This window comes from Aplysia californica, unplaced genomic scaffold (assembly GCF_000002075.1).
Source record: "Aplysia californica isolate F4 #8 unplaced genomic scaffold, AplCal3.0 scaffold00081, whole genome shotgun sequence".
NCBI classification, from domain to species: Eukaryota; Metazoa; Mollusca; class Gastropoda; order Aplysiida; family Aplysiidae; genus Aplysia; species Aplysia californica.
In genome coordinates, this window is record NW_004797351.1 from 1,464,015 (window position 1) to 1,481,428 (window position 17,414).

The 17,414-nt window shown below is 39.9% G+C and overlaps 1 protein-coding gene across 2 annotated transcripts in view; it reads left to right on the plus strand.

Moving 5' to 3' along the window:
• The window catches only part of LOC101859229 (TGF-beta-activated kinase 1 and MAP3K7-binding protein 1), a 19,775-nt gene extending 6,124 nt beyond the window's left edge, over positions 1–13,651 (plus strand). For both annotated transcript variants that reach the window (XM_005094416.3, XM_005094417.3), the window contains exons 2-8: positions 2,721–2,857; positions 4,298–4,448; positions 6,685–6,771; positions 7,640–7,778; positions 8,466–8,694; positions 10,053–10,743; positions 12,123–13,651. In XM_005094416.3, coding sequence (XP_005094473.1) covers positions 2,721–2,857; positions 4,298–4,448; positions 6,685–6,771; positions 7,640–7,778; positions 8,466–8,694; positions 10,053–10,743; positions 12,123–12,269 — 1,581 coding nt within the window. In that variant the 3' untranslated portion in view covers positions 12,270–13,651. The remainder of the gene's footprint in view (positions 1–2,720; positions 2,858–4,297; positions 4,449–6,684; positions 6,772–7,639; positions 7,779–8,465; positions 8,695–10,052; positions 10,744–12,122) is intronic.
• Positions 13,652–17,414: the final 3,763 nt, after the last annotated feature.

A 17,414-nucleotide genomic window follows, 5' to 3' on the forward strand; every position in this document is an offset into this window, starting at 1 on the left:
GCAGGTAAATGACCCCGTGACCTGGGGAAGCGCGGGCTTGCTTGCCTCGCGCCAGCCGAAACTAAATGGGCGCTCTATAACCGCTGTGAATGGGAATTTTTTTCCTTCCTAGACAAACAGATGAGAGAGGTTTGCAAATCTGCGACGACAATAATAGACCGGCGGCGTGATGCCGGAGAATAGCTTCCGATCTATTATGACCGGAGCGACGCCGGAGAATAGCCACTTGGAAATCAGTTTGGGAATCCCCAGTTTGTAATTTATGATCATCACAACATGTGTTGGTATAATGATGGAAACACACTCCACCTTAGGAGTAATATTTTTTAAATCTTATTTTTCCACTAAATCTAGAATCTATATCTACATTGAAATCAACTCTACTAAATCATAACTCTTTTAAGCTTCAATACTCGACTTGTGCCCCAGATAGGCCTATTATATAGGCCTAGTGAGTGCAAACTGTCTCTAAAAGCAAAAGATTTCTTTGTATGAAAAATGTATGAATGACTGAATTTGAATCCGCTATTAGTTAAATGCAAAACAAGTTTACTCATCATAAATAATAGAAACAGTACAGACAGTACAGTAATAACTCTAACTATAAAGGACAGTTTAAGTTTACAAGTCTAAAGGTACGCTCTAAAAGAACGCTTGCTCGCGATAAAAGTGAGCGCGTTGGAATGTTGCCAAAAATTCGTCATCACTCGAATCCGCCATGGCGCCAAATGCCCAACTTCTGACCAGATTTGCAATCGTTCTATATGTACACCTCAACTACAAGCAAGTGCTTTCTTCACAAGGGCTCGCTTTATGATTTATCGCAAGCAAGCGTTCTTTTTGTATGTACCTTAAAGGACAGCGCTCTATGGTCCTTGCATTTGCAAGGCATGATGAGCACCGTTCTTCACAGCAGCAATATCTTGCCTCATTCGCCACACATGAGAATAATGAATGGCACTCATCGGGGTACAAAGGGTTTAATAATTTGCATACCATGAGCTTCCCTTTGTTGATGTTAATCTACCACAATCACTTGTTAAGTGACAAGTGAACTATCAATTAATAGTGCATACTTTGTAAAGTTTCTTTGACCAGAAACATACTTAAAAGGATATAAAACTCTGACCTGAATATAGACAAGTGAAAGATCACAAAACTTTTATAAATTTATAGTAAAGGCAGACTGGTCATTATAAGGCTTTAACTCATTCGCTACGCCGAGCCATGGGCAGCGGCGCGGGGAAAATGTGTTCCGTACGCCAAGCCGCCCCTGTCGGCTCGAGAACCGACCTATAATTCTAGCATTGTTAGCCCTGCAGACTTTATTTACTTCCACTGTTTTGGAGCACTGGTTTGCCAGGTTTTCTTCGGTTTCTAACCAAATTCCCATCTAGACTAGTCCTCCCATAATACATATTATAGCAGTAACGAGCGACCACTATGAAACAGGGTGGAATAGAGATTTAAGAGTTAGGGTTAGGTTATCAGTAGGGTAGGGGAAGGGTTAAGTGTAGGGGTAGGGTTAGTTAGTGGTAGGGTTTGGGTTAGTTAGGGGTAGGAGTAGAGGTAGGGTTAATTAGGGTTAGGGTTTATTAGGGTTAGGTGTATGGGTAGGGTAGGGGTAGAGGTAAGTTAGGGGTAGAGGTAGGGATAGCATTAGATATAATTATAAAATGGAGATAGAACAAGAAAGCACTGAGGTCGGGATTGGTTGCCTCGGAATCCGTTTTTTAGGGGGGGGGGGTTTCTTTTCTTCTTTTTTTTCCGTTCAAAACATGTGCGAAATGAAATCGTTATATTTGTATAATTTTTCTATTCATCCCCTACCACAAACACGGGCGCACGAAAAAAACGAAATAAAGGTATGCCGGTACTGAGTAATCCACGTTTGTCCACAGTGGCATCTCAAACAACGAAGGTCCTCCCTTTTATGCAAATTAGGTAGACTCGACTCAGAAATTAAATTCATTTTTTTTAAGCCGATCGCATCTGCTGATACAGTCGTAATTTTGCGACGGAACCTCGGCAAAATCCTTCGAGATAAAAAATAATTGTGTTTTGGTAATTTTTTAAAGTGATACACTCCTTCTTAACTCGAGTAGGTTCTTAAGAATTTTTTGAACCCCCTTGTGTTAACAGCCTAGTGGCATAGTGGTAGGCTTTTGGCTTACTAATCATGTTTGCTTCTCTCACTCACAGGTTCTAATCACGGTATCATCGAAATACAGATTTTTCTTATCGTGTCATATTATGTATGTTTTCAGATGTTAACATGTAACAAATAATATATATATATACATTCCAGGTAGAGGAAAATAGAAGGCAAGAGAACTCAAGGTCATTTAACTTTCTAAATGAAACTTTTCTTGTAAGAAGGGGTAAAAAAAAAATTTTAACTTGAGGAGATTGGTGGAGAGAGCTTCATGCTCTCGAAGCCCTGACCTTAGAATGAAAATTGATGACACACTTTCCTTTGCTACAAACATATATAAAATCATTGGACATTCATTGGATATCAGTCTCTTGCTGCTCTGACTACAAGACTGCAAGTTTTTTCACTGGCAGAATGTGATAACCATGCTTGTTTATTTTTGTGCAGATGAGATTTATCAATTTTATGAATCAAGTCGAAGCACTGGCAAAGCAACCTTGTCAATAGCTCAAATCAGAGGAAATCTTTGTACAAACTTTTTTGCTTACCCGTTATGTGTTTTCAGGATTCTGCTTTGAGTTGGACAGATGATCTGCCAGTTTGCCACCTGTCTGGCGTAGGCCTGTCGACCAATCAGGTGTACCGAGAGGATGGGAACCGACGAGAAGCACATGGTTGTGAAGACAGAAACTTCCATTTCAGGTTACACTCTTACTAAATTGATACCAGCTTTCTCTAGTCTGTTTCATAAGAAATACCACTCGACCTATCAATCTGGATGTGTAGAATTCATTTGACAATTTATTTATCACAGCTGCCGTTATCATTAAGGAAGGAAATTATTTTAACATGTCGGCTTGTCTCTATATTATTTATCTGCTGCTGTTTATATCATGAATGAATGAACTATCTTTTTCATATTTCTTTTGTATATGTTTGAAAGACTAATAAGTTTGTGGTTTGGCAGTTCATAGATGCTCTGGTTTTCTCCTTTCTTATCAAACATCTTGTTGTCCTTATATTATAATCTCTCCTTCTTCGTATATTACTCTCTAGTAACACCTCTAATCTTTCGCGCATATATGACATAATTGTTGCAAGTGTTGTAAAACTCAGTACTAAAGCGAAACGAAAAACAATAAATTTACCAATAATTGGAATAGAAACCCAGGTTCATAAAAGTTTTAAAACGTTGACAAGTTTCATCATACATTTTAGAGTTGTGTGTTCTTTATGACAGTGGTCGTCGGAATGACATTGTATCATGTTATCTTTTTCAACTCTTATGATGTTTGGAGTTTCTACTTGCTAAACACCCCCGGGGCGGTGCTACTGACTGAAGTGTCTTTAGGCCATTCCCAAAGGGTGGACATTAACATGTTCTTATGCACAGTAGAATTGTAAATGGGCTGATTCATCAATGTCATGCTCATAACTGTACCTGAACTGCAACGGGGAACTACTGCTTTTTCTTTCCTAATCCTTACTATCGTCATTTTTCCCCTACTTCTTTTGTATGTTTGTTACACTCTTGTGACCCACCATTTCCAGGATGCCTTGATATTCGAAGCAGACTTTGTGCTGTTGAAGCAAGAGAAATGAGCAGAGTAAGCCTGATTCCCTGTAAGGACTTCTCTGTTGACATCCACCGTTTGGCGCTCATATGACCTTATGCAGTTGTGAGCACTGTAAAAACTCTACTAAAACTAAAACTACTTGCTAATGCTTTTAAAACAATGAAATCCTCTTTCTTTTCAAGTTCATCTTTCAAATATGATTTGTCTAATGATGCCCCCTCTCCCCCCCAACACATGTACACAAACGCACGAACATACTAAATCACACACACACACACACACACACACACACACACACACACACACACACACACACACACACACACACACACACACACACACACACACACACACACACACACACACATACACACACACACACAGACACACACACACTGACACACACACACACACACTGACACACACACACACACACACACGGACACACACACACACACACACACACACACACACTCACACACACACACACACACACACTAATAGTGTTGTAGTCCATGTTGTTCTTCTGCTATAGCTGAAGTTCTGTTTTTTCTTTAATTTTAAGCCATGACAACTGCTTCCTGTACGGTGTGTTTGATGGACACAATGGCACTCGTGTAGCAGACTTTGCCGCTCAGCGTATCCCAGCTGAGCTGTTACTTGGCCAGCTGCAACCAAACTTTGGTGACCATGAAGTCAAGGAGGCTCTGAGACAGGTGTGTATTCATACCTGTCAAAACAGTTAACTTTTATACATGCATGTGTATGCCTGACCATGAGACTGAAAAAATAGCATGTGAGAATGAGAGAGAGAGGGGAGAGAGGGAGAGAGAGAATGGAGGGGGTTTTCTATTTATAGAGAACAAATGTGTCACGATGTGGTGGGATCAGGCGCTTGTCAATTTTTGGGCATGTGGAGTTAGTATCATCTTAAAGCCTGTTCATTTGCCTTGCTTTTGGGGGAAAAAATATCCATATATGTTAAATAGAAGTCAAGATATGTGCGACTGAAGGAGGTGGGGGTCACCTGGTTTCAGAGATAAATTTAGTGAGAAAATGGCCACCAAAGATGAGTTATTTCCTTAGCTTGAGAGTGCGTGGAAACTTACAATTTTTGTGCCTTTCATCAACGTTTTTCAGTAAAATACACTCCGAAATGTGTTTTTTAATGGGCATGAAAGTTGTTGAGCTAAAAAAACAAAAATTCGATAAAAATTCACAAACCTGTCGGAAAATGCCAGTTTCTTCACTTTGATTATTTTGATGAGCACCCGATTTAACCACAGATGTTTTTATTGAATGTTTCTAGTTATTCAAGTTTCAATTTTACTATGACCGTTTGTGAGTTTTTGTTGCATTCTATATTTTTAGCGACCACATTGCCAGGCTCACTGCGTGACTATTTTTCTCCTAGAAATTTTAAAGCATAATTATGCATAATACTATGTTTTACGTACACACATGTCCATTAATTTTTAAGTTTTTTTGGTTTGCTCCTTCATTCCTCCTATCAAACAATCATTGTCTTTATTTCTCCTTCTTTTTTTTATATTTGTCACTGCCTTGTGACACCTCTAATTTTTGGCACGTATGTGACCTAATTGTATTGCAAGTGCCATAAAATTTTTACTAAAACATAAAATATTAATACTCTGCTGTTTTAAGTTAACTGCAACGTATATGTTACATGTGAAACACTTACAAAGCAGGGTTGGGTTGAGGTTGGTTTTTTTTTTGGGGGGGGGGGGGGTTTTGTTTCTTTATAACTGTTCCTTTGATTCTATGTGCTTAATTGTGTCAATCTTGACAGATTTAAATGTTAATGTACTTTATTGTATAATTAACAGTTACACAGCAGATTATGGAAGACCATCTTGTTGTTTTTTTAACTTTGACAATTGGTTCTTGTTGAAAGTGTACAGTTAAAATATGTTTTTCTTTTCCTCTCATTCCTTCTGTTGGATGATGTTAAATTTTGTTTGGCTCTTAGTGAACATAAATAAAGTAGGTGTCTTTCAATTCAATTTCTTTTCAGTTAGCAGCTACTCTTACATGAGGAACAGACTGATATACACTAGGGTTGGGTCGGGCTCGCAAAATTAGCGTCCGCGAGTAACGAACTACTCGCTGGCACTACCCGCAAACGAGCGGACGGGTAACGAACCGTCTGCTTGTGGAGAGTAGTTCGTTACTCGCTACTCACTACACATCAGACAGAGACTACAGTTCGTTCAGCGAGTGGACAGGCGGACGGAGAGACACCATGCACTCGAGCGGGCGGACGGACGGGGAGCGACTCCTTCCATTGCATACTACTTACAGCCCCCCCCCCCCCCCCCCCCCCGGCCTTTGTGATAATTGGAACGTACACAGTGTGCCCACGCACGAGGTGAAAGGTTACACTCATAGTACTACGTCACCAGCCTCTCTCACTCCCTGTGGCACCGTTAGTGGTTTGAAACATTAGGCCTAATTAACAAACAATAGACAGTGGGCCTAACCTCACGTCGAGTATCTCGTCTGCTGGAGTTCGTCGGTTCGCCCGCCCGCCCAGTGAATAAAATTGTGGAGCGGACCCAAAAAACGAACTGACTTGAGACTTGAGGTCCGCAGTCCGCTCGCTGAGAGAGTCAAATTGTGGAGTGGACCCAAAAAACGAACTGTCTTGAGGTTCGCAGTTTGCTCGCATGGCCGTCTGTTACCCCTTCGCTCTGACTGAGTCAGCGAGTAACGAACCCGTCCGTCCGCTTGCCCCAACTCTAATATACACCTGCACTCATTGACATGCAGACAGACACTCTTGCTTGCATATATTTAAGAGCACACCTTTACACATAAAATATTATTTGCTCTCCCACAAACACTAAGATTCAAGATGCATGTCTATGCATAAGTTTAAGCATGTTGTTCCTTTCTTGTTTCATAATGTTACATTCGTTTTTCCCATGCCAGGCCTTCATCGGTGTGGAGAAAGGATACTTTGAGTCGATGGATGGTCTTCTGGCAGAGCGGACCACATGCCAGGATAGACTCCCTGAGGTAACAGAATAACTCTTTCTTCTTTACATTTCCTCTGAAATGCAGTCTGGTAGCTTTTATGTTGTGATGGATTGCAAATACCTAATTATAGTGGTTAATCGAATTGTCTCATTTAACTATTCAAAAGGACTATTTTCTATTCTGTTGCTTGGGAATTGTGGCTTTCGTCATGGTGCTTCATCATAAACTACATGGGAATAGACTCTGAATAGAAGTTCATGTATGTGGCTTGTTGGCAGGTACTCTGGTGTCCTTTGCTCCTTCTTTCCTATTCAAATATGTCATCCTTATCTTTCCTTTTTTTCTTTGTATGATATTCTCTTTTAACACCTCTAATCTGCAGTACATATTTGACCTATTTGTATTGCAAGTGTCGTAAAACTCGTACTAAAAATATAAAGTTAAAGTTAAAGTATTTTCCTTGAAGCTGTAAATATAACATTTGTGAGTGGTCAAAGTTTGATTGTGTCTTTGGGCTGACAGGAGGTTCTAATAAGTTCAGTGTTTCCTGCAGCAAGACACACATATTCAGTGTCTATGACAGTGTTCAAGTAAAACTTTTGGTCATTTTGATTTCTTTCATTAGAAAAAATGTATTAATTGATAACAATTATTGCTGTGATATGTGAACCACATCCTAAAGTAAGGTTAAAATCTGAAAGATGCTGTATATTTCTGCTAATGGAAAAACCGATTAAGCTTTCATAATGTTACTGCATTTGTATTACAAGTTTTCTTTTCTGAATATTATTAAGTCAAATAAACGAAGTATTGAGGATTTGATTTTCTTATGCTAAAATACACTATCTGCCTTAAATTTACTTTTGAGTGAAAGGTTTTCATGTAATGTTTTCACTTCACCTCTCAGGGAATTGGACAGTACGAAGCATATCAGAAGTATCCTGATGTGATCAGCAAACTTCAGGAACTTGAGAAGGAAATCTCTGGGGGTACCACTGCAACCGTGGTTCTCATCTACAACAACAAACTCTATGTGGCTAATGTTGGTGAGTATGGCGTTTGTATATGTGGAGATTTTTTCCTACTCTCTGGTATTTATTAAAAATCTAGGGCAGACGTTGATGGGTGTGGTGTTTGTTCATGTAGAGACAATAGATAATAGTAATAATCATAATAATTTTTGCATTTATATAGCTCACTTCCACGCTCCACAGCATGCTTCATGCACTTTACAGCTATGATTACCCCAACAGACCCTAGAACACTCAGAAACATTCTTGGTTTCCCAGAAAGCATACAGTACAAGCTGTGGAGTACGGTCAAAGTTATTTTTCTCTTTGAGACCTTCTTAGTGTTAGGGCATCCAAGCCGGGGGTGGGTGGGGGGGATTATAAAAGATAAATATTCAACTGTCACATGAACAGAGCTGAAATTCCTCGACAGGTGATGCCATTCATATGGTATAATTTCTATGTTAGAGAGACAGCATCTTTTCTCTTCACTAAATGTCTTTTGTTCTAGCCGTGTTATCGAAAATCTGGCAGCAGAAGTGGGTACTTGGAAGGCACCATAAATATGTCCTAATTTCTTTTTTCAATCTCATTTTTCTGTCTGTCTGTCTCGTTTGATCCTACCACTGAATGACCATTGTTGTGTTAATATTCTTCTCTTTACTCAAACAAACAATACATCTCTCCTCCTCCACCCCCTCCCCCTTTCCCCCAACTCTCCAGGAGACACCCGAGCGTTTCTGTGTAAGACTGGTCCTGATGGAGTACTACGCCTGATCCAGTTGTCATATGACCACACGATCGCTGACCCCGGGGAACAGGCTAGGTTGCACCAGGCGGGCGTGGACATCAACAAGTTGAAGATTTTGCGTAGAGTTGGCAACTCTGATTGCACCCGCTGTATCGGAGACTACCACGTCAAGGGAGGTTACAAAGATATCGACATCTTAAGGTAGATATTTTTTTTGTGGGTTCTTTTTTGTCCTTTCAATGAATGTAACTTTTGTTAATGCTGATGGAAGTATAATGTCGTTGGAGGACACCACCATTAAGTCCTACTTCTTGACCATCCCCCTTTCGTTTGTCTGTCTGTTTGTCTATCTGTCTGCCTGTCTGTCTGTCTTGCTTGTCCTGCTGTATTAAATAATTTCTGTCCTGCCCTTGTTTATGCTTCTTTTTAACTCCATAGTCCGTCTATTTCACCTTGATTCAGATGAGTGAGGTCGCAAGGCATGAAATGTAATTGCTAATTGATCTGTTATGAGAGATAACCTGTAAAACAAAGTGTGTTGAACACTTCAAACTTTAGTCCCAAGTGTTATTATGACCTCCTTATCTATGGATATATATATATATATATATATATATATATATATATATATTACTTTGTTTTCTGCACAATTTCCTCATCTCGTCAATGGCAGTCTCTGAGTCTGCAGTGAAAGTGAGAGATAATAGTTTTGTATCAGTTCTGATCAAAAGCACACAGGACATAACAATAACCGTCTTACCCTGTCTTTTTACTTTCACAGTGTCATCTTAGTTATCAGGGAATGTACAGTATGATATCCTTTTAAGGTCAATTTTCTGTTTCTGTCTTAGTCAAATGCTTCGACTGCCCATAATCAGTTGGGGTAAGTGAGGAACATGCGTTAAGTTCTTTGCATGTCTCTAATGGTCCTAGGTTGGAACAAATGTTGAAGCACATTTTGACATCTTTGAAATTCAAATTCTTTTGAGAATATTTTCAATAGAAGATAGCAAACTTCTCTTTCCTTTTAGTAAAAATGATACAGGCTATAGAATGTGACTTCTCCTATATTTGTCATGATGCGATGGAATCAGGGGCTTGTCAATTTTTAGGCATATGGAGTTATTGATATCATCTTAAAGCTTGTTCGTTTGTCTTGCTTGAGACCCAAAAAAATACCCATCTATCTTGAATAGAAGTCGAGATAGTCGCGATTGAAAAAGGTTTGGTTTCACAGATAAAATTAATGAGAAAATGGCGTCAAAGTTTGGTGATTTCCATAGCTTAAGAGTCCTTGGAAACTGAAAATTTGTATTTTTTGTGATTTTATTTAACGTTTTTCAGTACAATGCACACAGAAATGTGGGTTTTTTTTTAAAGTGTTCAAAAAAAAAAATTGATAAAAATTGCCAAGCAGGCAGAAAAATGCCGGTTTTTTTCAATTTCATTATTTTGACAAGTACCTGATTTCATATGGTGTTCAGATATGCATGTGTTCTCTTATGTGACAGAACTTTTGCAGAATAAAAGGAACCCTTCTTTCCCCATTTTGCCCACAGTTCAGCCAAAGTGGAGCCTGTGATAGCTGATCCCTTTGTAGATGGTGGCATTGACATTGACAGTTCTTGTGCCTTTCTACTGGTCATGTCAGATGGTTTGTACCAGGCTCTTACTGATGCCACGGGCACAGAGACAGTCAATGGAGACATCGCTAAGATGGTGGCCGTGGAGTTCAGCCAGCAGACAACGTTGACGGGCGTGGCGCAGGCCGTGGTTGATCGTGTTGTTCGCATACATCATGACACCTTCATGACAGGAACAGCTGAGCAGAAAAACTTGTGTAAAAAGCGAGATGATATCACACTTCTGGTGCGAAACTTCAACTACGCCCTGTCTGTGCACAGTCCAAGTTCTATACGCACGATTCACTCGCCGTCGCAACCACCCACACATCTGGTCTCTCACTCATCAACGGGGTTCCCCGTCGGTATTTACAACAGCCCATCGTCCAATAGCACTGCAGAGTCAAGTCAGTACCGTACTTCAGATAGCTCTGCAACAGACTCGCCCAAGACACCGACAAATAACCTGCTTGCTGGCCCCAACCTTTTGGCGGCAATCGAGACGAACAGCACGGATGTTCAGACGAATGAGAGCAGCACGTACAGCACCAGCTCCAGTGGGGAGATGCATCTGTTTGCCCAGAGACAGTCGCAGAATGGAAACCTGGAGCTGGACGCAGACGGTCGGGTAAGATGAACTAAAGACTTTGTTCAAGAGAATTTTAGAGAACTTTAGTGCTTGAGAATTTTTAAAGGGGGACCCTTTTTAAAGTCTGTTGCAAGAGAATGATAGGATTTAAATGTTTGAGAATTTTAGGATTTTGTCGCTAGAGAATTTTACAGCTTTGTTTCTAGAGAATTTCACTGTTTTGTTGCTTGAGTTTTTTTAGAACTTCATTGCTTAACATTGCTAAAGAAATTTAGAGCTTTATTACTTAAGAAGTTTAAAATTGTTGCTAGAGAATTTTAGGGCTACCTTGCTTTAATTTTTGGAATCTCACTAGTTTTGAATGGTAATGGGTGTAATAGTCACCCTTTTTTAAGGCCAGCTTCTGGGTAGATTTTGTTTAGGTTTGCACACTTTTAGGTTTATTACTTGCCTCTCTCACTCATTCTGTAATTGTAATAATTCTGGGTACAGTTTACAGCAGTAACACTGCATATCATGGCCTGCTTGTATCACTTTTTGGAAGCATTGACCTCTCCCATCCATTATGTTGTGAAATATGATTTTAAAGTAATTTTGCAGAAAAAAAGTTTGAACTAGAGCATACCCTTCATGTGTGTGGCTTCAGAGCTAGGGGGGGGGGGTCTTTTTTTCTGCACAAGTGACATGAAAAAAGGTAAAAACATTACACTAAAATCAATATCGCCCATGTACATCAAGGATGAAAGGTTTGAACAGTTCACTGTCCTAATGACATGAGCCACAAGTACCCGTGCTTGTATACTGCCACTCATACACCATAGCACTTCTTATTTTGTTCTAGATCTCCTAACTGTCCCCGCTGTTTTATGGAAAAAAATATTCTGAAATTATGCAAACTGAGCCCAAAAATGTGAAATTATGCGATTCTGTTAATTTTAACAAAGATTGATAAAGGAAAATAATCAGAAATTATGCGCACAAAAAAAATTCAAATTTTGCTAAATTGGTGGCTTTTTTTTTTAAGCACAAGGGGCTATCCCAAAAAATGCTGTTTTGAGAAAATCGAAGAGTTAGCCGGCTTGTCTTTAAAAGCGGCCAATTATGCAGGGTGCAATAAACCCGAGGGACAGTTCTAAGGACCCCTAAACCCCACAGTGTGGGACTGGCCTTTGAATGGACTTCTTTTTGTATAATATTGTAATGTAGTACGGCAAGGAGTTCATACTATAATAATAATGGCAAACAGTGACTGTTTCTATGACAATGTGTTTAGTAATAGGTGTAAAGCACATACAGCAAATTGTAGAACATGGATATATGTGCTATATGAATACAATTATTATTACATTTTATTATTATTGTTGTATGGATGTGCATCTCAATAGTTTGGGTTTTTTTTTAAACCTGACTGTCCGTAGGTGAAGGCATATGTGGATTTCTCCGAGTGGCACGAGGCCATAGACAGCATGTCAGAAGAGCAAAAGGAGAGCTTGTACAAAGAACTGATGCCCAAGTCTGTGTATGACCCCATCCATGAGCATGAGGAGCCCGCTGCAGAACATTGAGGCCGGCTGCCTTAAATGTGCTTCTAGCATGAAGTGCTGTTGGACAACGGCAGCTTCCTGATGATGCGGATTTGTTACTTAAGTGCTTTCACTTTTATAATTAAAAGTAAACGTGTACGGTTGGTTGTGTCCCTTGGGACAGGTGGCATGTGAATGTTGAAGGTTCAGATCCTTTTCTGTGCATACTCCAACATAACGCTGAACAAGCAATGTGGTTCAGGGGGATATGAAATTGATTTGCATTGCTGAAGTTTGAGGTTCCAACCCAAGCAGGGTGCAAATTGTTTTTCTGACTACAGTCGGGCACGGATTACTCGAGACACATCAGGGATTGACGAATGTATTCAACATATCTATAATTCAGGTTAGCCGATAACGGAAGATTAAAGAGATATCAGTTGGACAATTGCAAATTTCATGAGCTATCCGTAATTTCGAGTTTTCCCGTGTTCTTATTATCTGTGCCTGGCTGTATTTTCTCTGGGCCTAGTGTCCTTTTGTGTAGCCGAGTTCTCTGCTGTTGAAATGAATGGTAGTGTCTGTAGTAGGTCATCCCGCTTCATCAAGTACAGCAATGCTTTCTTGACTCAGGTTGTGGTAAAATCCACACAGACATCCGTTTCTTACTTACCTTTCCTGTATAAAATTGCAAGATAAAATATATCTTGTCTACCTGTTCCACAATTTGTTTCAGTGAAAGTTTGGTCTCAACTGAATGAAAACATTATATTGTGGATTATGGAAAGTTTGGGGAACTGATAATGATTTATACAAGCCCAGTGAATTCATTGTGGCTGGAAAAACATTTTTTAATTTTTTAAATTGAAAATAAGTACCGGGAGGTAAGTCTAATCAAAAGCATGAAGATGAGACTGAGTGAATAGAGAGGGATGCCCCAGGTGCTGTGTCCACCATCCTCCAAGAAATTGCTACTGTATAGGTAGACTGTCAGCTCTTATGGTATCATCATCTTGATGAAATGTGATGAGGGTGGCCCTGGCTCAATTCCCAAACAGGGTTTTCTTTAACTTTGATTGTTGCAGGAGTTTTCATGACTCTCCATTTTGCTTGGAGTCTTATCACAGATGATTGTTACATTCGGAGGTCACATGGTGCTGTATAAGAAAGGGCATAAAATCAATAAAAAATGGGTTTCCTGGTTTCAGTGTTCATACTGACAATGGGAGTGACTGAGGTTGTTGTGCAAATCTATGAGTAAGTTGTGGAGCAAAGTCTAATGTGTGTGCATGTATGTGTGTGTGCACGTGTGTGTGTGTGTGTGAGAGAGAGAGAGCAAAAGAGAGAGTGTTTCTGGTTGGTATTTAGAGACTCTATGATTGACAAAAACTACTTGTAAATAAAGTCAAGAATAGATTTTTTCATGCAGTTGTATCTGTGACTTTTGTATCATGAACTGTGTGGTCGTGTTTGACCTGATTTTTGGTCGCTTTTAAGGACAAGCGGGCTAACCCAGATTTCAGGGGGTTTCCAGAAATCTTTACCTACACCAAAAGTTGGCGTTGCCCTACCTATAGGAGAAGTTTGGTTTCACTGGTGTGTATATATTTGTTTGGTATAAATAGAGAAAACTCTCCTTGCATTTTAAAGAAATTGAACAAAGGGCAAAAACTTATCCTTCGATTTTCTCAAAACAGCATTTATCGGGATAGCCCCTTGTGCTTAAAAGCGACTATTTACAATCTTGTGACAAGTTATTGAAATGTCACACAACTTAAACCCATCCATCCTTCACATCACATCCAATTTTTTTCAATAGACAGATTTATACAATAGAGTGGCCTGTAACAGAGAATAGAGAACATTTTATCCGCACTGAAAAGCTAGCTCAAGAAAGCAAGTGCTGGCAATAGTGTTCATATTATCTTGACACACGTATAAAGAATGTAAAAAAGTAAAAAACCTTGAATATACAGTGGAAACCATGTATAACAGGCCCAGTAATAACAGGGATCCGGTAATAACAGGGATATTTTAAATCCCCCGTTTTTTTCCTACTCTTTGTCTCTATTAAAAGCTATCGGCAATAACAGGGCCTCATTGTAGCCCAACCGGTTATAGCCGGAACAAAGGCTCGGTAGCAATGTGTAAAAAGTAAGAGAGAGGGAGATATGGAGCTAGCCCACGCAAGCCATGCCACTACAAGCACACGCAGCCCAAAACCTAGCAACACACGCGCGTAATGTGTTATCAACGATGTCAAGCGCAAGAGAAATTACCTTTCTATTTACAAAAAATACAAAATAATCCAGGCTGTTGACAAAAAGCAAGCTCCACTGGCAGAGATTTGTCGTCAGTTCGACATTCCACAAGGGTCGATTCACACCATTATCAAGGATAGAGAGAAGATAGTGGCAGCATACTCCAAATTGGAGTCCAATGGAAAGTTTGCTCTGGATCGAAAGAAGATGAGACTGCCCGATGCAGATGCTGTGGACCAAGCTCTTTTGATGTGGGTTTTTAAGGAAGCAAGGAGAAAGTTGGTGCCAAAACCCCTGTTCGTGGGTACTTGTGGCAAGGGAAATTACCCATGAATAAGTAGGCCTACAGCTGGATTAGTCCACAAATGCTTACTTTCCTCATTTCTGGTTCAGGGATCGGATATAACAGGACATTTTCTCTACTCCCACCATCCCTGTTATATCAGGTTTCCACTGTAGCTAGATCTAGTACTTGCTTTTTTTTTTTTTTTTTTTTTTTTTTAAAAAGATGAATCAGACTACACCAAAATACCCAGCTCCACAGAGACTAATCTTCCTTGGTTTTCCGTCATATTCTTGTACAAATGTATTGTCCTACTATTAACACATCCCGAAGGTGGGTTGTCTCACACTGTGTGGTTTTGGGGTCTGCTCTTTCCTGGACCAAACCCTCGGTCCACAGATCGGTTTGAAATAGAGCTAGACTGAGGTAAATTAATATCGAATAAAGATATCGTCACTTTGCCAAAATTAACGTAAATCAAGGCATGAGTGGTACCCCATCGCAGGTGGCATCGGTAGCCTCGTGGTTAGTGGTAATCATTTAATTACAGGTTCATGGTTTTAGCTTCAGCTCAGTTTGACGTTGTGTCCTTGGGAAAGACACTTTACCCAAACTTCCTATATATGGCTAGGTCCTTTCAGAGATGGTAATTTAACTTGGAGGTCCCGCCTTCAAAATAACCTAAAAGTGTTGATAGTAATGATAGGGCATTAATCCTATACCATTTCACCTTTTTTTCCTTTAAGGGAAAAGGATCACAGCCTTTTACTATAACTTAGACTCATGTTAGTGTGGGATCTCATGTCCCTTGGTCAGCACGAGGTTGTTGGGGGTTTTTTTCCCAACATTAAGTAACCATCAACACAAATCTAGGTTTTTTTATAATTTAACATTCGCTAAATAAAATACCAGTCCATGCAACTGTGGTCTAGATAAGATCCTTTACCATTAATTCATGTAGAAAAAGTGAGTTCGAAGTTATTTTATCTAGCATTTCAGTCTGTCTGCTGGAATATTGTGTCCCTCTCAGCCAGGGTCAGTGGATTGACCGTGACATGCAGGGTCAATGTTAAGTCCTATATTGTGTTGAAGAGGTTGCAGAACATCTATCAAATACCAGTTTTGAAGCAAATAATGTAATCCTCATTGAAGGATCAGCGTCTATGGTGTAGCTGTCATGGGCTTCGCTGTCGCACACAGGAGACCCATGTTCAATTCCCAAGTGGGGAGAGTTTTTAATCGAATATCTTGGCCTTTCTACTTGGATGTTGTTGTCGGAACCCCGCCTCCTGCATTATTCAAATTGTGTCTATGGGAACGTAAAATTACATTTTAAAACAATTTTCTCGAGGGGGAAGTCCCTGTCGATTGACGAAGGTAGAAGTAGAAGTCGTGCCAAATCTGGTAACTGCACCCGCTGCATTGTTGTTGTCAATGCTCGCTTTGTAAAAAAAAATAGCCGAGAACACTTGGTGAGTTTAGAGTTCATAGACGGGAACAAGTGTAAATTAGAGGTTAAAATGAAGCAAATAAAAAGGGTTTCTTCACTAATAAATCCCTTGATCATGTGACCACAGTGGCGTATTACTCAACATGTGAAAGGTTTAACCTGAAGCAAAACTTGTTATAACGTCTGCATCGTCAAAGTCTCAGGTTTTGTTTTGTTTGGGGTTGTTGTTGTTTTGTTGTTGTTGTTGTTTTGGGGGGTGGGGTTTTTTGTTTTTTTTCAGGTCGAAGCAATCTGGTTTGTGCCTTTGAGAAACTTTTGAAATAGTTTCATGGATTTTATACAGTATCTTTCTCAGTCTTAGTTTAGTTTTTACAAGCAGTGGCGTCGCGTGGGTTGCAGACAAGGTGGTGCATAATTGGAAAATTAGTAAATGGGCAATAGGCTTAGTACATGTAGCTACTATTAAGATTTCTAGAGAAAGTCAATTAGAACCTGCAGGATATCCTGTAATCTACATCTATCGATATTTACAACTTTTTCTAGATGAAACCCTATGAAAGCTGCAATAAAGTGAAACAATACTAACAACTCACTATGCTCACAATCTGAGAAGATTCAAAGATTTCTAATTACTTATTGCAGCACCAGGACAACGTTTCGATACCCATTCTTCATTGAGTTACCGTAGACTACTAGTTTTTAGATCTATGTAGTAGATCTGCTCGCGGAAACTTGGATCAAATTTTTTGCTTGCTCCAAATTGCTGCTCCGAAGAGGAGTTTCACGCACCTTTCTTCTTGTGCGGGAAGAACGATGCCTTAGATTTCTATACAGTGACAAAAATAACTTTGGTGCAAAGATGTTGCTTGCTCCCAGGAGACACTACCGCATGCGATGCGACGAGCATAAACCATCCTCGCCGTCTGTCTCTTCACTGGCGCAGCCAGCGGGTGACGGATCGCAAGGATGTAACGTAGATCTAGAGCACTGAGTGGTTTAGAACAATTAGAAAGGGGGAGGGGAGGGAGGGGTGACGGCCAGGGTTAGGTGGAGCGATTGCACCAATGGCATCCCGCCTCTGTTTACAAGTAGTAAGAGTTTTACGGCAATCGCAACACAAATGGGCCATATAAAAGTGCCAAGGATTAGAGGTGATACTAGAGAGTAACATTCACGAAAAAAGAGGTTGGGGG